Genomic DNA, 24,666 nt, shown 5'->3' with positions numbered 1-24,666 from the left:
GAAGTGTAAATTTCTGTCTGAAAAAAAAATATATATAAAAAATAAAATAAATAAATACATGAGTATTATTATTATTACTATTACTATTACTATAATAATAATAATAATAATAATAATTATTATTATTATTATTAGTAGTAGTAGTAGTATATTACTATTATTATTGTTTATTGATGCTGATAATAATAGTGATCCTGTATTTATAATTTTATTATTGTTATTTGTATCTATTGTTGTTCTTCTTCTTCTTATCATTATTATTAATAATAATTAACATAATATTGGAGATATTAACAACATATTATACAATATAAATATTTGAAATAAATGAATATGATATGATGTTAGTATAAATGTGAACATGAAACATTATTTAGATAAAAATGCATGAAACTATTATTTATATATAATTCAATATTGATAATAATAATAATAATAATAATAATAATAATAATAATAATAATAATAATTTAAAGCACATTCTAATAATAATATTAGTTTTTTGTTGTTGTATATGTGAAGAACAGTTATTGTTAACAAATAAATTAAACATTGAACAGATATTCATTATTAATGGTGTGTTTATTAGAAAATGATATACAGCTTGTTTGAGTCGCTTTGGAGACTCTTAGCTTTAACAGTGCAGGGCAGTGACAGGCGCACCCTGTCTGCACTGCCCCGCTCTCAGACAGGCTGCTGTGTCAGAGCCTCAGTGCGCTTCTGTTGTGTGAGTGTACCCCCCCCCCTCCTCCTCCTCCTCTCCGCTGCTGTAGGGGGCAGTAGTGAGGAAACACACATGTAACGCAGCCCACACGAAGAAGCAGAGGGAGCTGCATGTGCGAATCCCCCCATGTGGAGTTTAAAAGTGTAAACCGAGGCGAAGACAGAAGAAAAACACAGATTATTAAAAGCAGAAGCGGCTCTGGACTGTAGAGGATCATGTCTTCTTTCTTTATAAAGAAGAAATCCGCCTCTGCGGCTCCCGGTAGAGGAGACAAGACGACAGGGCCGAAAAGGAAGGTAAGAGTTGAGTTGTAGTAGCTGAAGCAGGAGCTGTGATGTAGCCCTGCTTTTCTCCGTGGCTGCAAAAACTGTAAATATTCAATTCCTCTCAGTTTAGTGCACTAGAGCTGGAAATGCTCTACGTTTGAATGTGGTTTGGTTTTGGGGTATATTTGTTCTTTACAGGAATCTAATCTGAGGGACTGATTTTAAATGGGAGCTAGTAGCTTTACCTCCAGCTACTGCAGTGCATGATGTGTACAGTATGTGTACAGAAGTGTAGAGCAGCTCAGATATCCATAGTCGAGCAATCAAGAGTCACTTTAATCAGTAACAGCTTTTTTTTTTATTATTATCAAGAAGTAAAACACTGCTTAGGTACTGAGTAACCTTTTGTACTGCAGTGAAGTTTTTAGTCCATCTAGAATCTATTAGCATAAGGTTCATATTGATATATATATATATATATATATATGACAGAAAAACTGATATTGTCTTCTTTTGGCAGTTGGTCTTCATTAATGGCCATATAGAAATGCTTCAGAATTACTTGAAACAAAGTATTTTTACATTGAACATTGGAGAGGTAATCATCCAACATCTTGACCTCACTTGTCACACTGAATGCAATCAAATCCCCACAGCAATGCTCCAAACTGTAGTACAAAGCCTTCTTTCTTGACAACAGAGGCGGTTGCTGCAACAAAATAAGGACTATAAATTATTAATACCCTTGATTTCAGAAGAAACAATGAATGAGCAGTTGTCCAAATACTTTTGTCCATACAGTGTTCTTCATGAATGGACCAGTAGAAATGCTCCAGAATGTGTGGTCTCCATGACTTTGCTTGTGGCATAATTGTTAGTGTCAGAAGGGATGTTTTCAGTATTTCTAGAACTGCTGACCTTCTGGGATTTTCAGCACAATCCGAAAGACCATCCAGTGAGTAGCAGTTCTGCAGCCGAGAACGCCTTGTTGAGGTCACAGGAGAACGGCCGGATTGGTTGCAGCTGTCAGAAAGACTATGGCTTTTGATGAGCTGAAAAGCATCTTGGAGTACACAGCATCGATGAGCACGTCAGGTTTCACATCTGTCAGCCTAGAACAGAAAGCTGAGGCTGCAGTGGGCACAGACTCACCAAAACGAAATGGAAAACGTAGCTTGGACTGATGAATCTTGGTTTTTGCTGAGGAAGATGGTAGTCAGAGTCAGACTTTACCACCTAACAGCATGAATGAGTGCACCTAATCTGTGTAGTGTCCACGGTCCAGGCTGGTGTTGGTTATGTAGTAGTGTGGGGTCATTGCTTGAATGCCATGTTTTATGCCATGTAACAACACTGTGAATGAGTGTTTGGTTGTTTGGCTGTGTGGAACACACAGATTACTCACTGATGCTCTTCACCTTTGGTGTTTACAGGGCGACAACGATGGTGAAAAAGGAGGTCGGAAAAAACTCAGCAAACGATTGAATGAGGAAATATCCAGTGACTCCGAAAATGAAAAGTAAGCCTATTTCCACTGTGTGTGTGTGTGTGTGTGTTGCTGTTGATGTTGCTGTAAGATGATGCTTCACTTGCCCCTCTTTATTCCTGTGTAGTGATGATGGTCCAAATAGAAAACGCAAAGGCAACGAGGAGGACGAGGAGATTGAGGAAACTCCTCAGGAGAAGAAGCTGCGATTGGCGAAACTTTACCTGGAGCAGCTGCGAGAAGAAGGTGAGTGAGGAAGGACTGTTGATGAAAGCTGGATCCCAAACCATAAAGGAGACGTTTAGTGGAGGGGAAAAAAATTAATTAAAAATAATTTAAACATATTTGATCACTGACGCCAGATGCAGTAAATCCACCAAAATATGTTCACCAATGTCATCTCTGTAAATACATGTACAGAAGTATAGCTGTCCCAGGTGTCCTTTTTAGACTGACAGTAGGCCTCTGGAGAAGCTCTTACAGCTGTTTTGAAACTTACGCAAACCTTTCTGTGATCTGAACAGAAGAGAAAAAGGCAGAGGACGAGGAGTTCGAGTCCGACCTGATTGCTGGACGATTGCAGGAGGATGTGGTGCGGTATCTCAGATTTGTGTAGTGTATTTTTACTGAATTGTTTTATGCTTGAAACAATCAGGCTATAACCTTTCTATCCTCTGTGCCTTCAAATAGCTGGAGCAGAAAGGCAGACTGCAGAGATTAATAGCTGATGAGGTATGGTGTTTTGGTTATTGTGTGTATATATACATTTTTTAACTTCTCTCCTGTGTGCTTGAAGCTGATGTTTCTATGTTGTCGTTGTCCATGTCCAGCTTGTAGCCCCAGACCCTGCAGAAATCCGGTTGTTGAGGGGACACCAGCTACCCGTCACATGCCTTGTCATCACCCCAGATGAAAAGCACATCTTCTCCGCATCTAAAGACTGCTCCATTATTAAGTGTAAGTATCATAGGGGTTTTGTTTGTTTGTGCCTTGTTAGATTTGATTATCAGGTATAATTTTATCACGTTTGAAGATCCCAGATTTGTTTGTGCAGCTTTTGTTGGTCAGTAACTGTCCTCATTTTCCAACCTCTCTATCCTTTGAGCAGGCCATTTGGAACTGTATATTTAAAATGGTTAAAATAAGATAACTCTCTTCCCTGCATTGTGCCTCATTCAAAAAGCACACTTGTGAGAAACGCAGTGTGAGTGGGCAGTGCTAGAATGCAATAGTACATGAGACACTATAAGGTACACTATATGTCCAAATGTGTGTGGACACCCCTGCATGTACAGGAGGAATGGAACATCAAACATTTGTTGTCCTTCCCTGGACAACAGAAGCAGTTATTCCAACAAGGACAGGATGAACTCTCTTTAATATATCTTTTATATATTTAATATAATACCCTTGATTTTGGAAGAAACAATGAGTTAGCAGGTGTCCCAATACTTCTGTCCATATAGTGTACTAGCTTGTGGTTAGATCATTAGATCATTAAAATAAAAACATCATCTTTTCACATGAAAAACTACGCAATGGACCCGAGACAGGTTTTACTTCCGCCTGATTTCAAGTAAACCTGCTCGGTACTGTTTATGGAGGAGACCACACACACTTGGGTGCCAAACACTTTATGATAACTCTAATCAACTCTAATCTAGCGGCAATGTTGAAAACGTAAATGCCTTCTGAGGTAAAATTGCACTTGCGCACAGTACACTGTTTTTACTGCTCACATTCTCACACTCTTCCCTGCACACGACAGCGTGCTCACTCTGCTCTGGTGACAGAAGCCAGTACCGCTGGCTATCAGTACCGGTATTGGTTCAAATGTTAACAGTACCCAACCCTAGTAGTCTCTCAGTCTCTATTCAAGTGCACTTTTCTGTAATTCATCCTGTGTGTGTTGTGTATCTGTGGATGGTGAGGGGCTCTGTGAACTGTCTGCAAATGAGTCTGTGGTCTCTAGTGGATGGAAATGTTAAAGTGTGTGTCTGTGTGTGTGTATGTGTGTCTCTCTCTGTCTGTCTGTAGGGGATGTGGAAAGTGGGAAGAAGGTGCAAAAGATAGCCGGAGGAAGAAAAGGAACAGAGAAACGGCACATCGGCCACACAGGGCACATTCTCTGCATGGCCATCTCTTCAGATGGCAAATACCTGGTGAGGACAGATGTCATACTGGGTTTTTGACCAAGTAGCCTATATTTCCTTTCTGGTGGTTGTAATGGTTGCAACAGCTGGCCTGTTCTGACCAATCAAGTGACCACATTTTAGAAACATCCCTTCATGCACATGCATGTATGTAGTGTTTATATATACAGACACCAGTCAGCCATAACATTTAATACCACCTCCTGGTTTCAACACTCATTGTCCATTTGATCAGCTCCACTTACCATATGGGAGAACTTTGTAGTTCTTTAATTCCAGACTGTAGTCCATTTGTTTCTCTGCGTACTTAATAGTTGGGACCCCACAGGACCACCAGAGAGCAGGTCTGTACTGTACAGCAGCAGATAAGCTTGTCTCTGCCTTTACATCTACAAAGTGGACCAACTAGATAGGCATGTCTAGACTAGAGTGCACATGGTGTTTAAAAACTCCAGCAGCACTACTGTGTCCACTCATATCAGTGCCAGTGTCACTTCAGTGCTGAGAACGATCCACCTCCCAAATACTACCTGCTCTCTTGTGGTTCTGTAGCAGCAACTTGCCAGGATAAGAGCGTCTGCCAAATACACCATTTAGACATCCAACTTTTTGTATAATTTTTCTGACTGACATTCGTTAAGTCAGAAGATGAATCGGGTTTGATTCAGATCTGCCTTTTGTCATAAACATCTACATATAGCCTTTCTACACCCCACCAGTCCGGTTGCTTCTGAATGCGTTTGCTCTGTACTGTGTGTGAACACTTCTTTTCTCCAACAGGCCACAGGAGATGTGAACAAGCTGATCATGATTTGGGAAGCAGCTACATGCAAACACCTTTACAAGTTTACAGGACACAGAGGTGCTGTATCGGTAAGAGTGTTCTGCCGTCGTCTGCCGCCAATCACCCAGCACACTCGTTAGTACTCTCCCTCTATGCTTTTTTTAAACCCGATGCTGAAGGCATCGTCACCAGGCAATCAACGTGCTTGGCGGAAAGCATCGGTATCCTGCATCGGATACTCTGCCGCATCGGCTATCAGATGCCTGTGCCAGCTGCCATCACGCTGAAGTAGCCTAGAAAAAGAGATCAATTGACGCACCTGGAGAGAGCAAAGCTAATTGTGCTCTTTCAGGCTCTGGCTGCTGATGGCAGGCAGCATGAGACAGGATTTAAACCAGCGATCCTTGGGGCTTAGTGGCAGCGCCTTAATCCCAACTCCTCTGCATCTTTAATCTTTGATGGACTCCTGCTTTAACGGTGTGTTTACAGAGAGAGGGGGAGAGAATTAAAGAGAGTGTGGGTGGAAGTGTTGGACCCATTCCTCTAACTGTGTTTCTATTGTCACTTCTTTGAACTGATCTTCCATGTTATGATACCATATTTGTGTTGCTGAGTTTCTTCTTTGTCTGTCAGGGTTTGGCCTTCAGGAGAGGAACGCATGACCTGTACAGCGCCTCCCACGACCGCTCCATCAAAGTGTGGAATGTCAATGAAAATGCTTACGTGGAAAGCCTGTAAGTACCGGTCCACTCTGCACCTGAAGAGCAGGGTTTATTGCAGTGAGCTTCTCCTGTCTAAGGCATGAGCTGGACAGTGCATGACTTGTGTATGTGTGTGCTTTTGTGTCTCTCTTCAGGTTTGGTCACCAGGACATGATCACAGGTCTGGACTGTCTGGGTCGGGAGCGGTGTGTAACGGCGGGCGGGCGTGATCGAACAGTCAGAGTGTGGAAAATAGCAGAGGAGTCGCAGCTGGTCTTTCATGGACATGAGTAAGTCTCACTTCGAGCACACACAGCAGAATGGTGTACTACACCCAAGTGTCTCTTTTATGCAAAGCAGGAGTTGAGTTGTGAGGAGTTGTTTCATTTGCGCTGTTGTACTGGCAGGAAAAGACCAGAGATCAGCATTTGTGATCTGAGATGTAAAACAAATAAATAAATAAAAAATCGTAAATCTGGATTCTGAGAAAACCCAGTGAGCATTTAGAGTAGGAATGAAAACATCAGGGACGGAAATGTAGGATCTCCTTTTACATGCATTAAAACCATGACATGGCTGCAAACTTTAACAGTCTCCATCTCTCTTCATCCCAATCTCTCTCTAAAGGGGCTCCATCGATTGCGTTCAGCTCATTAATGAAGAACACATGGTGTCGGGGGGTGATGATGGGTAAGAAGATATTGACTGCCTGTGGTTGTCTGTAATGCCTTGAACACAAGGTTTATTTGGTAGTTTTACAGTTTTAAAACACTACTATTCAGTAACTTAGGATATACAGTATGTGCTGTAAAATATTCACTGACTGTGACATCGGTTTCTGCTATAACATAATCAGGATCTATTACAAATAATTCAGTATCTGCAACCAAATGTTCAGTATCTTCTGCCAATTATTTAGTATCTGCTACAACATGGTCAGTATCTACTACCAAACAAATCAATATCTACTACAAATAATTCAGTTTATGCAACCAAATAACGCCTATAAATATTTACTATAAAATAAAGCAAAAATAATATCTACTATAACTGTTGATGTGCTATGAAACTAATGTTTAGCAAATGTTGCTTGATGTCAGGGAACTGAAGTATGGGCCCAAATACAGGCCTTTAGACTTTAATAGGTTTCGGCACTTGTCACCATATTCTCCTTGCTAATGGAACCTTTACATATTTAGAGATGTTAATATGTCTGTGTGTGTTTTGTAGCGCTGTGTGCATCTGGGCCGTGCACAAAAAGAAGCCATTGAGCACGGTGAAGCAGGCCCATGGTCTCCATGGCAACGTGGGACTAGAGATGCCCAACTGGGTCTCATCAGTGGCAGCGCTGCACAACTCTGACACCGTGGCCTCAGGTGCCTCAGGTGCACACACACACACACACACACACACACACACACACACACACACACACACACACACTTTTCATTCTCCCTCTCGCCAAGGACCTGCAAACACTCTTGTATTCATTTTCCTTATTAAGTAGACATGCACTCATTCTTATGCTGACTCGCTCACAGAAGCGCTCAAGCATGCACACACTCATGTTGTACACAACCCCGCACTTATCCTTTCCTCTCTTAATCCTGTTCGTCTCTTCTCTCACTCTCTCGCTCGCGCACACACACACACACACACACACACACACACACACACACACACACACACACACACCTGCTCGCAAACGCAGTATCACCATGATGAGCTTTGTGAACGGCTCTGTTGTTCTTTCTTTTTGCCGTGAAAGATGTTTTAATTTCCTCACATTTCCATATGAGAGAGAACGAGAGCCTGGTCCCGTCTCCAAACGAGCCATTTCCATAACAACAGCGTGTTCTTCTCCTTTTTCACAGGCTCCCATAATTCCGCGGTGCAGCTGTGGAAGTGTGGACAGGGCTTCCGAAGCTTGGAACCTCTTTTTAGCATCCCAGTGGTGAGCAACGCTAATATCTCTCGCTCTCTTGCTCTTTGTTTCTGTCAGATTACTCTATTTCTCTGTCTGAGGCTGGCTTTTCTCAGGAAGCTCGATTTAGTGTAAACTCCAATATCTTACTTAAAACCTGTGAGGAGCTGGAACCATCAATCTCACACATTTTCCTCATCGCATGGTTTTCATATAACAGTTAAGAGAAGTTGGAAGACCTCAACCTAGATAATTTTGTCTTAACTGATTACGTTGCTTATGTGCTAACAGTTAAAGGGTCATTTCACCACCTTATCTTTTTCTGCATAATTTAATGTAATTACATAAATCAGATCTCCTCAAAACTGTCTTATGTTTTTAATTTGCATCTAGCTCACTCTTTCTCACTCTTCTTTTAGGCTGGTTTTGTGAATAGTTTGAAATTCTCAAATACAGGCAAGTTCTTGGTGGCCGGCGTCGGACAGGAGCACAGGTACATACCGTTTGACAAACGTCATGAATGCAGTCAAATGCAGGGCTTGGAATGTTCCTCACAGCACTTTGTCCTTGACTTTGACTCATTTGGTCCTAAGTGATGCATACTGAACATCCTGGATGCATCACAGGACACAAATGGGCTCGTCCTGATGACCATGCATTTATGTGCACATTTGTATTTTGTCTTTTGTGTTTATTGTCTAGGCACCCTCATTATTGTCCCACGTTTTTATCCGTTACTGTACCGGGGATTTATCCTACGTGTTTCAATGCACCGTACAACCCTGTACTAGCGTAATGGTAAAGTTGCATTGAATTGTGTTAAATTATTTTTTGGACACGAAGCAGTGACAGAATGCAGCCACATGGTGGTGCTGATGGCCTGTGCATATACTTTGATTTAAGTTTCTAATAGGTGAACACACCTAGTCTTACATCAGATTTTCAGAGGAGAATCCTGAATGATGTCATTTTAGCAGTATAAACATTAATCTGCACCCAGTAGGTCACACTGGCATACAGAGGTGTGTGTTCATATATATATATGGTGGTGTTGTGCATGATACTCAATGAGCATATCCTGTTGTGTTATCTGTGTTTCAGACTGGGTCGGTGGTGGAGAATAAAGGAAGCTAAGAATGGGCTGTACATCATTCCTCTCAAAAGACAGAAGAAAGAGCAAGTGCTTGAGCAATAATGTGCATACTCAGGACTGAACGATTGTTCAGATGTGGATGATTTGTTGTCTCTTTTTGTCTTTTATTTTTATTTTTTTTTCCATGTTGTGCCAATGATAAGTCGAAGCCGAAATTTAAGATAAATTTTACGTTCCTTTTTGGGTTGAATGCATTTTGAGTCGTTATTTTCTATGCACCCTGTTCATATTAATAATGTGCAATGAATGGATTGCACTGGAGGTGTTCTGTCAACTCCACAAGACCTGTATACCGTTTTAACGCTGGGGGAAAAAAAACACAACTTAGTCATTAAAAAAAAAAGTTTATTTACATATTTTACAGGAAGATCACTGACTGATTCACCAAAATTCACATTTAAACACATTCGTTGTATTGTTAGCTACTTTCTGCAAGTCTGACACACTAATGCCCTGTTCGGACGGGATTCATTTAATGTGGGCCGGTGGGGGTAACGTAATTATTACCTGAGATTTTAGTCCAGTCCACGTGTCATGTCCGTCATTTTTTACGGACTGTGCGTTTCCGCATCAGTTAAGATTACGCTGTCCTTTTATCTGTCCCTTTTTTTTTCTATGAGCTGTAAAAATAACTTTAGGTTGAAAGAAGTTTTCCATGGTTTTCTTAAGTATGGAGGCGCCTGGGGAGACGTTTCGTCATTCATGGCACAGATACCTTGGGTCCTTCAAATCTGTGATCAAACCCTTAAGGTGTTGTACAGTGTACTTCTCTGAGGTGTGACGCTTCTGTGTAGCGTACCTTATAGCCTACCCTAAAGCGTATATTTGTCTTATGAACATGTAGTTAATTTAGACTGAATTTTCCTAATTAATCTAATTGTTCGATCGTAAAATTTTTATCACATTTTTAAGGTGACGGCAGTGAGTAAATGGAGAAGCCACTCCCATCTCAGTCATTAATGCCAAGATTTCTTCGATTTTACAGATGTCCTGTAGTAAAATTTCATTACTCCACCTCCCCATGTAAAACTAATCCCGTCCGAATATCTGGGCTCAAGATTTAATTTTCTAGTCAAAAAAAAGAAATACTGAATATAGTATTTTTTGTTCTTGCATTGCCGCTATACTAGTGCATCAAAAGAGAACATGGGACATTTTTTTATTATTATTATCAACACTTATAGAACAACAAAAATCTCCCAATGACATTTACGATTTGTACTACTAAAGTAAAACATGGCAACACTGTAGTGCACTGAAGTTTGAGAACTTTAGAAAGTCAAGAATTCTGCAGTAGTCTCCCAAAGAACCACCATGTGGGAGTAAATTGATTTTAGATTGCAGGGTAAATTGAGTACCTCCCACTGTTCCATGTCTTTTTAGCCGTGAACACTGGTGTGGCAAAGTAAATACGCCCCCTGAAAAGTTGCTTATTAGATCTAAAATCATTTACCACTATGAATTGCTGAACTTCATTCCAGTGCTATCATTGGACAACAATGAACTAACCTAACAGATAACACTGAAAAGATACGCCTGGCCACTTATTCAGCTAAAAGTACTAGCAGTAATCTATTACAACTTCTCAGGAGTGTAATTACAGCTGAACACTGCTGTATCTACAGTGGAAATGTGTGTTCATCTGTTTGTGCACTGCCTTTGTCGTCAAGCACGGCAGTCTGGAGACTGTAAAACAGTGTCAAATGACTTGTGCTATTGGTGGATTGATCGAGGAAGACCAAAATACATTGGGTCTAAATGCAGATTAAAGAAGTATACCAGTGTTTTTTAAAACCTTCAGCTACAGGATAGGGATGATTACCACACACCGTGATTCTTACTTGTTTCCCTGTCTTTAGAAAAGAACCGAAAACATGTTCACTGAAAATGGAGGCCATTAGGCAGTTACTGAAATCCTTTGACTGAAAAGTGACTCGATGGCAAAGCTTAATTTATTTAATTCATTTTTAATCATTTTAAACAGCACTGGCTACTAAAATGTGATGTTATGTAATATTTAATTCTCTTTAGTTGTTAAAACAGTGGATTATTACAGGGCATTAAAAAGCTGTTAGGCTACTGCAGAGTACATTTATTACTGCCTCTGCTGGGCAGTGTAACCATCTAACTATCCAAGCTTAAGTCTCAGCGTTTTTGGTACCTCAAGTGTGCTGATGGGTAACATGAGCCTCCCACAGGCATTATAGAAAATCTAGACTTCCTCTCTGAGATAACCTCAGCTCCTAGTGTAAAATCATTATTTACAAGTTACAACTTGGAGTTGGTTGTCGACACTAAATCAGTAGCGGCCCTGAATCAGCGGCAGCTCGCAAAAAAACAATAAAAACATGAGGGCAGTGGAAGACTAATAATATTAATGATTAATATTAATAATTCTGATGTTGCTTCTTATTGTTCTCATTAATGTTATTTATTTACATTTTTTCCCTTTTCTCCCAATTTGTTACTGCCAGTAACAAACCCACACGTTCGCAGCTCCACCCGGGACTAGCAATGCTTCTGATACTAAGAGGGTAAGGACTTAACACATGTCCTACAACACCTGGCCAGGCCAACATCGCTTAAGAGTGATGAGGGTAGTGAGCACCACCAATAGCAAAGCAACTCACATCCTCTGTGCCACAGTAGTAGTGCAATAGACCGCTGAGCCACTCTTTTTTTTATGAAGGTATATATATATAAAATATATATATAAAATATTTTAACTAATAAAACACCATGGAAATGTGTTTAGGTTGCTATTAATGCTCGTGGTTATATTGTACTTACTAACTTAAGGCAAGACTGAATAAACCACTTTAGAGTACAAACGAATGAACAGATCAGCTCAAGGCCAGAAAGAAGCCAAAAATCATTGCTCTTATGGATCAACAGGGGTGGTATATATAACAATACACGGCTCAGAATGAGACGCACATGGGAATGTCTTATCTGGTATCCACAGTATATCCATGGTATTCATCACTATGCTGGTAATGAGTATGTTGCAAATAAAGGTTTACTGATGGAGTTCCCTTAGACTTCTAATAACAGTGTATTTAGATTCTGCATGTTTTCTGTTCTTTAATAGGCAAACACTTAAAAACTGTCTGTGGTAACTGACCATTCACAGATCCATCACATTTGATATTAGGTCGAAAACACTGGGATACTCCTTTAGGGTACAGTTGTACAGAAAAGTTTTGGCACGCTTGGTCACATAAGTGCAAAGAAGTTAACCAATCCTCTACAAAGAACACTGGACTGTGCAAATGCAATTAGCTTAACATCAGAAAAAAACGGGTATAAAGATCATGGCACATTTTGTGCTCTTTTTTCCAGTTGTGCTCCAAGATATTTAGTGTCCTGCAGAGGCTTTGTTCACTTATTTACACTTAGAAAAATCATCATTTGAACAGGGGTGTCCAAACTTCTGCAAACCATTGTTATCTATGGTTAACATCATTTCATCCCTGATGTTCCAACGTAAACCCCAGTCCTAGAAGGCCCAGAAGCACAGATTAGTATTTTCTCTCCTCCAATACAGTTTAATTATGGAAGGCTTGGTATTTGACTCTAGTGGGTTAGAACAGAGAAAATGTTGCACAGCCAAATGTCACGGCCCTCTAAAACTGGAGTCAAACATCAGCACTTTGATACGCTACTATAATCCAGTCCAGCCGGGAAAAATTCAGTACTTACTTAAGTGTAGTGCCATGTGGCACATGGTTTCAATATAGTCACATTTACAGGGTTTTTGTTCTTAAATACTCTTACAGGATCAAGTATTCATTTATAATTTAAGACTAATTATCTGAAATGGATGACTAAAGCACCCTTGTTGGAAGATATTCATCCATGACATCACCAGAGATGCGGTTTGTGCATTTTTATCCCTCACAATGACGACGTTGTAGAGTCCACTACCTCTCGTCCGTTGCACACGGTAGGGACTACGGTCGCGGAGGAAGCTGTGGTAAAAGAAAAGGGATGGTAAATGATGATTACGGGAAAGTAATAATTCAGCAGTTTCTCACTTAGTCTTAGTTGAGTTGTAGCACATTTGCTGATTAGATCATGGTACATCATGGTTTGTAAATAACCATATAAACACTTTTTAATGCTGCTGTGCAAAAATCTTGATCTCCAAAATTAAAGAAGGAAAAAAAGGTCGCTTGAAGTCAGTGTAAAGAGACTTCAGTCATTTTGGTGCATTTATGTTGTTCCATTTGTTATGAAATTTGATACAATGAAAGGAAAAAATTGATTTAAATTATTGGAAAAATAAATTGGGAAAATGGAGATACAAGGTTTTCGCATGACAACTTGACAGTAGGTTACAATTTTTCTCAAAAAATAGTGGTGTATTGTAGCCTAATATGCTTAATATGGCTAAATGTCCAGATTATTACACCAAATGCAATGGATCAGCCAAGACGTGTTTGGTGTAAAAAAAAAAAAAACATGAGCTAATGTTGGTAATAAGTAATGGAAGCTTATGGCCACCTATTAGCACTGTCATGCCTGCTTCCTTATCATCACACGTTCACCTTAAACTGTATTGTATTAAAACATTTCTTAGAAGGGATTATCTGTCATTATCCTTTAAAATCAAAACTGGAGAAAAGTACCTGGCTCTGGCAGCAGAGTGCAAACATTAGCAGCAGCCATATTGATTTAAGATGACTTAACATCTTAGTGTGGTTTTAACAGATGACTATAAGCTTCCATTATTATTTCTTAGCTACATTTTCCTTCAGTTATAAGTTCATAAGTATAAGAAGCAAACGTAAGATACCAAACATGTATTGGTTGATTAGCCAAAATTTAGCACAACTGTGCAAATTAGATAGACTTTACATCCTATTGTGCAAACTCTCACTTAAAGCTTATGTAGAGTCGAGTGTGGGTGCTTCCTTACAGTTGGTCTTCACTTTAAAGTTGCAGGAAGAGGTTAGCTACCCTGTGAGTAGGTGGAGCTGGGGGCCGTAATGGCCGTGGAGAAGCGGTTGTCCTTTGCCCTCAGCGAGGTCACGTTCTTCTGTGGCTGAAACAGGATGATGTGGATTTTGGGAGCGAAGAGACAACCCAGCACCACCGAACCGCTCAGACTGACCGAGATACACATGGTGGTGGTCTGAACCTGTGAAGGGAGACATATTGTGACACAAAGTTCATTATGGTTCTGTTTTTTGGGGTTCCCCCCAATTTTCCTTCCCAATTACCCAACCCACTTGTTAATACTGTCCCCCATCACATGTAATGCTCCCAACACTGGGAGGGTGAGGACTGACACATGCGCAATCAGTCACTGCCTTTTTGAACTGGATAACCAACGTGCTCAGAGGAAAGTGCCAGGTACCCAGCTCTGATGCATTGCCAATGCCAACCAGTATAATATTGGCGTTATGTAGGGAGAGAGTGCCATCTGCCAAACCAGTGAGAGCAAGGCCAATTGTGCTCACTCAGGCTCTGGCAGCTGGTGGCAGGCAGCAAGTCCTGAGATTTGAACCAGAGATCCACAGGTCATAGTGGAAACACCTTAGTTTGCTGAACCACTCAGCGCCCCGCAAACAAATACATTTAATACAGTAATGGAGGAGAGAGAAACAAATACACCAAGTTCTTTTTAGTTTAATAAAAAGTTTGAGAATGTCTAGTCTAATCTAATCTAATCAAATCTCAGAAGCAAAGCAGATGAACCTCCACCGTCAAATCAGTGCATCATGCATAATAATGCCTCAATAAATTTTTACATCCCTGTTGTTTACCAACTGATTTATCAGGACATCTGTTTGTCTGTAATAACTCCACTGAATGACTCACCAGTAACTGCTGTGGGCTTCCTTCTTAATACCCACCGTTATTGCACAGTGAGCTGATAACTAAGCCACACCTGCAGCATGCTCCTATGCTGTGGATCCTTAATACAAGATGGCTGGAGTTTCACCAGAATGTCTAGTCAATCTACTAAATCTACTATATGATTAAGTCAAGAAGTGCCAATGCCATCTTTGATATTATGGGCACCCATACAAAACTGGCTCTGAATGAATAAACTAATGACTATGAAACTTGTTTACCAACAATTGCTATGGTGCTCTAATGCAGGGCTCTGGACTAGTTGTAGGAATGAAAACGGGAAAGAAACTACTTGGAATGAAGGTGCTGAAAATGAAAACAACGTTAATTTCATTTTGTTAAAAAGTGCAGTGCTTAATAACATTTATTAAAAGTTTAGTTTTTTATTTATATTCAAACTCACAAAATCTTTTTGCACCAACATAACTTTTACACCCTTTCATAGCTGTATGTTAAAGCCAATGACTGCAGAATATATAGATGTGGTTCCATTCCCTTCTGTTCTTTAAAATTAAGCCAAAATTGTTCGCAATGTTGTCAAGTTTACAGCCAGAGTCTGCGCAGTAGAGACCAGATGCGGATACAGACACATCTACTTATTAGGATAGATAATAAGATAATAAATTTGTTGTGATTGTTGGCCAAGACAAGAATCAAGTACAAAAATCAAGTACTACCGAGTCCAGCATGTCTAATTATACAAACTACACATTAACCAGAAGTTAACAACTAATTAGGCCATTTCACGCTAACATCAGACATATTGATAAAATCTGTGAGGAACTTTGTACAGAGTGTCTGTTAACCCAAACTGATTAACTGGCTAGTTGCCTGACAGCTTGACTACAACTCAACTACTTCACGCAAACAGAAAGCAGTATGACCCGGGTGTCGCGAGTTCAAATCCCGAACAATGCCGTTTTGCCTTCGGCAGCCAGAGTCTGTAAGAGCACAATTGCCGTGAGTGTGTCGCCTGCCCAGCGATGCTGCAATGGCGACAGTTTAACCAGAAGCGGTGTCTGGCTTTGAATGTATTGGAAGAAGCGTGTTAAGTCTTTACCCTCCTAGTGTTGGAAGCATTGCTAGTGGGGGAACAGGAGGGTGAATTGGCAGAACCAAATTGGGAGAAAAAAAAAGAAAACATTCATCAATCAAAATTATAATAATAAAAAACCCTACCCAACCTGTAATACACTGTTACACCTGAAACCTCTCCTCCCAATCTTCAGTCCAGTCCAGACCATAATTTTATCTCTACCTTGCTCACGTGTCTACAGCAAAGTCTTTGCAACCCTCCACCACCCTGTATCCTCCCTATTAAACCTGTCATCTCTCATTCTTGGCTCCACTGATCAGAAGGGGGGACTGGCTTCCAACCAAGCCACTCAAACTCCAGTCCCTCTATTATAGTCTTCTCCATAAGCTACAGGCATGGTCCCAACTAGCAACATGCGTTTCAGACCATAGGCCAGGATGGTCAGTAGCCTTTCATGCTAATGTTGCTAACAACTAATGTAAGTAAATATTCAATAGTTACTTAGCATTACTTAATGTAATCAAACTAATTGGTGACAACTTACTTCCATCCATTGCTAGCAAAACGAACATGCATGGCTGGACTATTTCTTTAATGCATTTTCTTTAGGTTCATTTAGTCTGATGTGTTATTATTCTGCTTTTCTTTTACCTGTCCTTTTTCAAGCACCATTCTGAAAAAGAAAACAGACACCAGCAGGTGATTTTTGGACAACTTGGCAGTGTCCCCGCCGCGCTAGCCGGCGTATGCTTTTTAATGCTGGACAGAATAACAAAGCACGGCTTTGACAGGAGCACACAGCAGATCAACTGCTTTGGGAAAGGAGAGAGAGCAAAGAGCAAAGAAAATAAGAATCTCTTCGTTCCACTGAAGATTGCTGCACTTTGCACCCATCTGCGAGGCCAAGGGTTCAGCGTGCTGCGCTGCTCTGAATCACACCGCCTGCAAGCCTGTCTTTTATGTCAGAATATATTAAAACTAATTCCCTTCCAAACTGTTTCCATACAGAGACAAAGCTCCTCGTTAACTATGACTCCTCATTTGAAATGGGCCTGAACGTTCCCTGAATACATTTTTGTTTTGGCTGCTGTAAACATTCACTGCATCTCGGCAGCCTGGGTCAGGGATCACTGTGGCTGGAACCTTTCTCTGGAACAACTAAGACTTTCAAAAACCACAGCACCACTCTGCTCCCCTAAGCGCATTGTTAACGGATTAAAAGACTGTCTTTGAGAAGTTACTTGCACATCTGAAGAGTTGCTATATCTCCTCCGAATTAGTAAATCTTTTTCAGAGCTATGTGGTAGGAGAAAACTTAATAACAGTGACCATAGTCCTTGGATTCAGATTGTGAGAGTGATCTGAATAATTTGAATATTTTTTTATGCTTGTTTGATAGTTGCGAACACATTAGTCGACTGTTGGACTGCTGGGTACCATCCAATATACCTTTTTGATAACAGTTGTTAACAGCAGTTCAAAATGAGTCATAGATCTGAGTCAACCACACCTGCAAAACATACTGGAGATGCATCTCCTGAAATATCTAGATGTCCCTTCTAATAAGAGTATTCAACTATTTTAGGGCGCACCCACTGCTGAAACAGCCCTTAAACTAATCTTTATGGAAAAGCACTGCCAATAGAATGCAATGCTCTGAGCAACGAGCCCAATGCCAAGTGTGGGCTAGAGAGCTATAAAGCCCCCAGCGTTGGGCTGTAGAGCAGAGGAACTGTGTACTCTGGTGTGATAGAGCTCCATCCAATAGCTTTGGGATGAGTTTGAGTGGCAGAACTAATTATCCAACATCAGTACCTGACCTCATTAATGTTCTTGTGGATGAATACAACCAAATCCTTATAGTGTTAATGTTCAGGCATGTAGTGTAAAGCCCTCCCAGAAGAGTAGAGGCTGTTACTACAGCAGACAGAGGACAAACTCTCTATTAATACCCTTGGTTTCTAGACAAAATGTTGGATGTTCAGGTGTCTGCAAACCTTTGGACATACAATATAAAAAAGCAACAAAGACATGGAGTATCTACAGTGAATACTTGGCAATTATAGAACGTCCAACCCTTCCAACCTTGTTATTTACTCATTAGCTCACTTGCTCCCAGCATGATCTCCTTTGCATAATGCTAATTAGCTTTTCATAGCTTTTATTTATTACCATTACCATTCACATTTATTTATAACCTATTCCCATAAATGAGTGATGTTGCCCAGAACTTCACCCTTGCTACTGTCATGCAAGTCACTGATACAGAAACAGAAACAGCTCCCTCTTTATACAGAACAGTTCTTCCTTCAGTGACACCAACCCTCACTGATCTCCCAATACTGTCTCCATACAGTGTGATTCTGTCTTGATGCTGCCACCATCTCATGCTGATCTAGGACTACTTTGCTCTATATACAAAGCTATTTTTTCTTGCTACTCACACTGCCACACACTGATCTGGGAACACTCCTCCCTGCTGGTGGAGTGATTGTTTCTGACAGCTGTTTGCCATGGCAGTCCAGGCATCGCCGCTTACACAGCCACGGGCCGTTCTTGATGACTGTGTTTACCATGTAGCTAACCGAGTTCTGACATCTCGCACCTCACAGCGAAACGAGTTCACTGATAAAGTGTGACAGGCCACCCACAACCTCCCATAGGGAGTTGCTAACACCCGCTACAAGCTAACGTCTATGTAGTGTATGTGCGTGTTTGAGACTTGCTGGATTTTTTTGGTTAAACAAAAAAGCAGCTATTATTTGATATCCTGACCATCATGACACTTTTAAGCGGTATGTAAATGAATTTGACATTGATAATTGTGTTTTTTCTTATGCTAAACCTTTGCTATCAGAGTAAATGCATGTGGTTTGACAAGAGGCCTATCAATGTAAATTAATCATCCCGAGATGGACAAGCAGGACAATGACACAAGCTCATTCTAGGCACAATGGCAATGGACTGTTGTGTAAATCAAACGAAGCATAATCACCACTCACCCTGTAATCACTGGCAGTGACATAAAAGATGGGCTGGAAGGCCAACCAGATGATGCAGGTGGTATACATTGTGAATCCAATGAACTTGGCCTCGTTGAAGTTCTCTGGGCACTTCCTGGTCTTGAAGGCGTAGAAGGTGCACAGGATGATGAGAATGCAGTTGTAGGTGAGTGACACCAGCATACTAGAGTCCAGACTATTGCACTTCAGAGTCACCACATCCCGTCGTTCGGGGCTCATTTCCTTCCGGACTCCAGGAGCCTCCACCAACAGCCACACCAATGCCACTAGAAGCTGAGCAGAAATCAACGCAGCGCAGATCGCCACCTGGGATGCAGGGCTGATGAAGCGAGGCCGCTGGGCACTGTCCCGAGCCCCGCCGAATATCCTAGCGATCCGATTGGTCTTGGTGAGGAGGGCGGAATAACAGACAGCAAAGGATGTACCCAAACCAAGACGTCGCAGGGTGCAAACAACTGCTGATGGCTTGGCGATGTAGATGAAAGTCATGGCATAGCACAGAAGGACTCCCAACAAGAGGATGTAGGACAGCTCGCGTCCACTGGCCTTCACCACTGGAGTGTCGTTGTGGCGCAGGAAAACCCCAGCCACTGCCATGGTACACAGCATTCCCAGACAGGCAATTGTCACAGGCCCAACCGCCCATGCATCTGACCAGTGAATGTACTCTTCTGGAAGTTCATAGCAGCCAGTGAGGTTGGCCAAAGGCCACTCCCCAAAGCCACAGTCCTCACAAGTGAACTCATCCAGAAGGTATTGGTGGGGCTGGCAAGGGATGCAGATCCAGCAGCAAACATCCCCAGGTTGCATGCTCTTGGCCTCATTGGGTTGGCAAGGGTCACTGCACTGGGAGGTGGGAAGTACACCTCCAATCCAGGGCACCAGACTGGTGTTAAGGACTAAGCTCTGGGCCCAATAGCCCACCTTCTTGTAGACATACCTTCCATGTTCTTGGCGGTAGTGGAAGATGTTGTAGCGGCCCAGGCTATCCCCCAGAGAGGTGAAGCGCACGATGTTCTCTGTGTCAGCGGGCCTGAATGGAGCTAGTTAAGACAGAGGATGGAGAGGACAGAAACAGGCTTAGCAACAAGATAAGAAACACACAACTTAGAAGTGGCCTAAAGGCATTACTGACTAAGAGGACTCAGAGTACAGTTCCATCATTAACGCCTACACAGTTATTGGCCAGATAATGCTGCCTTCAGCAAACTATTGTTGGTAAAGTTCTGAGCTATGGTTGCTAACGAACATCATCTGCCGGACAAAAAAGTCTACTGGACAACTCTTACACTCACACTGCTTAAAACAAGCTCTTTATTAGTGCCCAAAGTCACAGTTAACATCTAAACCAATTAAAGTAACTTCAGAATCAAAAACAACTGTGAAGTGGATTAATGAGCGTTTTCTGGCTGGTTTTACAAAGATGAAACAACATCAATGGGCTTCTGTGCTGAATCTGCTTGCATTATCTCTGATGTATACCCTTGATGTCCTAAAGAGGTACTTTTAATGGTAAAGAACACTCCTCATTTCAAAGGATCTTCTTGATAAATCGGGATCATTTTTCTTGCAGGCTCTAACCATCTCAAACTCTGCTCCTTGACTGTTGTTCTTAATATAAAACTAGTTTCTCTTTTAACAGCTAATGTGTAACCAGGCTGAGAGGAACTATCTGATAACCCCTATTATTAATTTAAAATGTAATAACATCTTTTTATCTGCAGTAAAAATGACTTACAACAAGATTCATTGATCTGACTAAAAGGTTAAATAAAGCAGCTTGCGTGTCTTTACAAAGGGAATGCTTCACACTTAATGAATGAAAGCCAGTGAGTGCAAATTAGCTTCATGCAAATAAGATCTTGTTAAATGAACCCTGATGGCTTTCAGTAGCTGTTAGGCGTGTTAGTAGTTTGGGTATTCTTTCATTAAACTTCTGTACGTGTATCCAAAATCCCTCACCATCAAACTTGGTCTTGAGGATGAACTCGCGGTAGAACCTCTTGCCGTTGCCTGGTTTCATAGCGTCACACACGCGGGTGGTGTTGGGGCATACTGCCTGCCGCATGTTATGTAGTGCGTGGGCCATGGCATAGACTGCATTCACAACGAACATGATCTTAGACTCCTGCTTGAATGAACCATCCCTCAGGCTGTGACTGGCACAGCCTGGCTCGTGCAGCCGACATCCAAACTTGTGCTCCCAGAATTCCCTGAACCAGGGATTCCTGGTGTTGAGGTCTGGGGTGAGCTTGGTAAAGTAGTCCTCGAATTCACGGATGGAGTAGGATGCTAGCTCGATGGTGAAAGCCCCATTAGCTGCCTTCTCACTTCCATGCACTACACTTTCTTGTGCTCCCCAGCCATCACTGGCCACCCAGATGAAGGTGACGTTCATTCGGGCTGCTGCCACAAGCAACTCCCTGGCGTCCTCACTGCGGGTGAAGAGGATGACCACCTTGGCGTTGGCCTTTTGCTGCAGGGAGCGGATCACCGTCTCATAGTTAACCCGGTTCATGGAACGGCTGACTTTGACCGATGTAGCGATGCAGATCTGGCGAACCCTCGCCTCTTGCTGGAAGGCGTCAATGCCTGTCTCACCATAGTCACCCTCCGAGGCCACCGTAGACACGTAGGTCCAGTTGAAGTAGCGCAGGATTTCGGCTATGGCTTTGGCCTGGTAAAAGTCTGGGGGTACAGTTCGGGCGAAGTAGTCATAGCGGGATTTGTCGCTTAGCTTGGCACTAGTGGAAGCATAGCTGATCTGGGGGATCTGGAAGAGCCGCAGCAAGTTGGCCACCTAGAAAGATTTGTGGAACAGAGAGGAATGTTGTAAATCTCTAGAGTGAAATGGAAGGGCAGAGTATAAGAATCTGGCCCACCACTATGCAACTCATGGTCTCCTTGAGTTGAACTTAGTGACCTAAGTTCTCATCATCAAACATTAAAGTGTGTTAGTGACCCAATGATAATGAGTCTCGCCAACCCCTCAACTATCACCCGGAACCATCACCATGTCAACTCATGAAGTGTATCGATTTAGATAAGCAGAAGTGCAAAACAACTCTGAGTCTGACCATTGCCTCATCTTGGACACAATTGCCTCTGGGTACATCTGTTGGGCAAGGACAGGAGATAGGATTCTGGTTCTACAAAACCTCCATCTTTACTTGTTATCTAATTCATCTAAGTCAATCATTTCTTGCTGCTTCACCATGGGACTCAGGCAGGACTAATTCTGATGGGTCGAGATAAGGACTCCAACAAAAAACAACAGATAAGGTACATTGTTAGGGCCTTACAGTCATGTTTACTGCAGGGCATGATCCATCTCTTGAAACAGGTTAAATCTGGGTGCTCAAATCTACCATCTGCGTTTCGCTATAATGGTTGCCGAAGGACAAAAAATATGAATTTGACGCTGAGTATCTGCTCTCTTTTGTCTTAACTTTCTGTCCACTGTCAGTGTAGAGCATTCATTCATTAATTTCAAAGGCTACAGAACATTAGCATTCAAATAACATAGAGAGTTCTTCATTTAGCTCTGGGTACATGCACAACTATGCTAATGCACTGCTGCACTTTGTTGTGGTTGATTTCAGTTTGCTCATGAACTTCTTGTTTAGGGTGTCTGGAAAAGTGCTGTACGTTAAGGAGGATAATTCCTGTGCATTCTTATTTCCCCAAGGTGCCAGGCAATCCCTGAAGGAGCTGTGTAGTGGAATTCTGGGAAGTTGCTAGCACTGCAAATTGAAGTGACAATTAGGCCCACAGGGAGAACAGGGTAATGACGGAAATCCAGTGTCTGGGGGGCTGTATATCCTGCATCAGACAACTCAGAGAAGTGTCCATATTAATAAGAAGGTTTCTCCATGCAATTGTGCTGATTTAGGATCAGTTTCTGCAATTAATTACACTTAAACAGACAGGTTGCACTGACCTTAGGTCAGCATTCTCAGAGATTGGAGACGCTCTATACATTTGGCCCCTAGGAAGTGAAGAGAGCAGAACTTAGCTGCATTCAGTAGACTAAATGAGGTAACAACGTTCCCAAGGGCTTACTGCAATTTATTCCTCCTCCGATTCAAATTCCAATTTAGAATTCCAATTTGGAGTCCCACCTGAAGCAAATCAATTCCAATTCAGCCCCCAGACACACACTGATGCCTCTATGTGCCACATGTGTGTGGCTAAGAGATTTTTCATGCAAGCATGAGGCCGTTATTTACACCTAAAAATATATGCCACATTTATGCATATGTTGTTTACTGTCCTGCTTTTTTTTCGTGTACCACCCTGAAAATACCACCCTGGATGCATTCCATCTGGAAAGAACACGACTGCATCTCAGTGGCCAAAAAGCAAGTTATACGACAGGCATATAGGATGACCGTTTGCAGACGGACCTTAATGCTTTATTGCTGGAAGAAGTCATGTTACAACCATTGGCTAATAAGCAGTGGCCAGGGGGGGCATAAACCCTGTATCACTAGTAGTACAGAAGTCATGTGACAGCCACGGGCCAATAAAAAGTGGTTAGTATAGCACAGGCAAGCCACTGAGCTGACGAACATTAGATCTGATGTATTCAACACTCACATGCCTAAGTCTGTGTGACAGCCATTTTTAAGGAGCCCAGTGGGTTCAGGCCCTTTGAATAGAGGGACTCTCTGCTTGCCCAGAGAGGACAAACAGTGTAAATATGATTAATGCAGACAAGTGTGAGTTTGAATACTTCTGCAGAATACTGTTTCAATAACTCTGTCTGTTTGATATCTGCTGCGTCTGGGAATAGACTGATTTAAGCTGTAGTTTTGTGATTTGGACCTACATGCTAGCTAACATTAACTAGAAGTAAAGGTTTCATTATACGTAAAAGCTTAAATACATGCAAAATTAGACCATTTACAGTTTAAGAGTGGTCTGAACACTATTTTTACCATTTGTACCTAATGACTATACATGATATTTGCTTGAAAACTGCAGCCAGTTATTTGATTACACCACTGAAGATACTGGTTGGTAAGTATTTGGCCAGCTGGCCTTCAATGTTGACAGATGTTGATATCTGGTTGAATGTAGGTCGGGACACTGGGTGATGTCTATTGTCAATGTCATTTGACAGAGAATACTGACAACAACTGATGTTGATATTTTGTTGGTTTTGATCATCAAGTTGTAATGTTAAGTAACCAATATCCAACATCAAGGCCAACGCCATGACAACATCGCTGTCAGATGTTGAGATGTTGTTGGTGTTACAGTGTTAAGTAACCAAAATTGTCTAATGTTAGAGTTTGATGTCAACAGAATGCTAGTTTTTGAAAGATTTTTGACTTACATTCATTAATACAATGTTAGCTTTTGACGTCAACTAAAATTCATTTTCATTTTTAGCTAATATTCAATATCTGTCCAACAGGTTAACTCAACAGCAGCTCTACTACGTTTGGAACTGCTAACTGCAGTATGTAACTTTGGATAAGCAGGCTGGATAATGCTCTTGACAACTGTGTAAAGTTGCGTAACAGTCATGTTTGTGTAAAATCCTGTA

The 24,666-nt window shown here is 41.5% G+C and overlaps 2 protein-coding genes across 4 annotated transcripts in view; one reads left to right on the top strand and one right to left on the bottom strand.

The window, feature by feature from the left end:
- The first annotated feature begins 820 nt into the window (after window positions 1–820).
- On the top strand, window positions 821–9,381 carry rrp9 (ribosomal RNA processing 9, U3 small nucleolar RNA binding protein). Of its 2 annotated transcripts, none has more exons than XM_072665958.1 (15): window positions 821–1,020; window positions 2,424–2,509; window positions 2,604–2,722; window positions 3,001–3,068; window positions 3,167–3,208; window positions 3,307–3,433; window positions 4,514–4,638; window positions 5,410–5,502; window positions 6,047–6,147; window positions 6,270–6,404; window positions 6,742–6,804; window positions 7,345–7,490; window positions 7,989–8,068; window positions 8,458–8,531; window positions 9,140–9,381. In XM_072665958.1, exons 1-15 carry the CDS (start codon window positions 940–942, stop codon window positions 9,231–9,233), a joined length of 1,434 nt encoding a protein of 477 aa, XP_072522059.1. In that variant the 5' UTR covers window positions 821–939; the 3' UTR covers window positions 9,234–9,381. The 2 variants fall into 2 exon arrangements, with proteins under 2 accessions (XP_072522059.1, XP_072522058.1); XM_072665957.1 differs by having other exon boundaries at window positions 7,345–7,499.
- Window positions 9,382–10,243: 862 nt separating this feature from the next.
- The window catches only part of grm2b (glutamate receptor, metabotropic 2b), a 35,026-nt gene continuing 20,603 nt past the window's right edge, over window positions 10,244–24,666 (bottom strand). The window contains exons 3-6 of one of the 2 annotated variants that reach the window (XM_072665480.1): window positions 21,075–21,912; window positions 19,092–20,155; window positions 14,154–14,334; window positions 10,244–13,162 (exon numbers count right to left, since the gene is read on the bottom strand). In XM_072665480.1, coding sequence (XP_072521581.1) covers window positions 13,089–13,162; window positions 14,154–14,334; window positions 19,092–20,155; window positions 21,075–21,912 — 2,157 coding nt within the window. In that variant the 3' untranslated portion in view covers window positions 10,244–13,088. Of the gene's footprint in view, window positions 13,163–14,112; window positions 14,335–19,091; window positions 20,156–21,074; window positions 21,913–24,666 lie in introns of both variants that reach the window. The other variant, XM_072665481.1, reaches the window with a different exon arrangement.

This window comes from Salminus brasiliensis, chromosome 21, assembly GCF_030463535.1.
Source record: "Salminus brasiliensis chromosome 21, fSalBra1.hap2, whole genome shotgun sequence".
Lineage (NCBI taxonomy): Eukaryota > Metazoa > Chordata > Actinopteri > Characiformes > Bryconidae > Salminus > Salminus brasiliensis.
The sequence above is the reverse complement of the archived record's forward strand: the minus strand, read 5'-3'. Positions and strand labels throughout refer to the sequence as shown.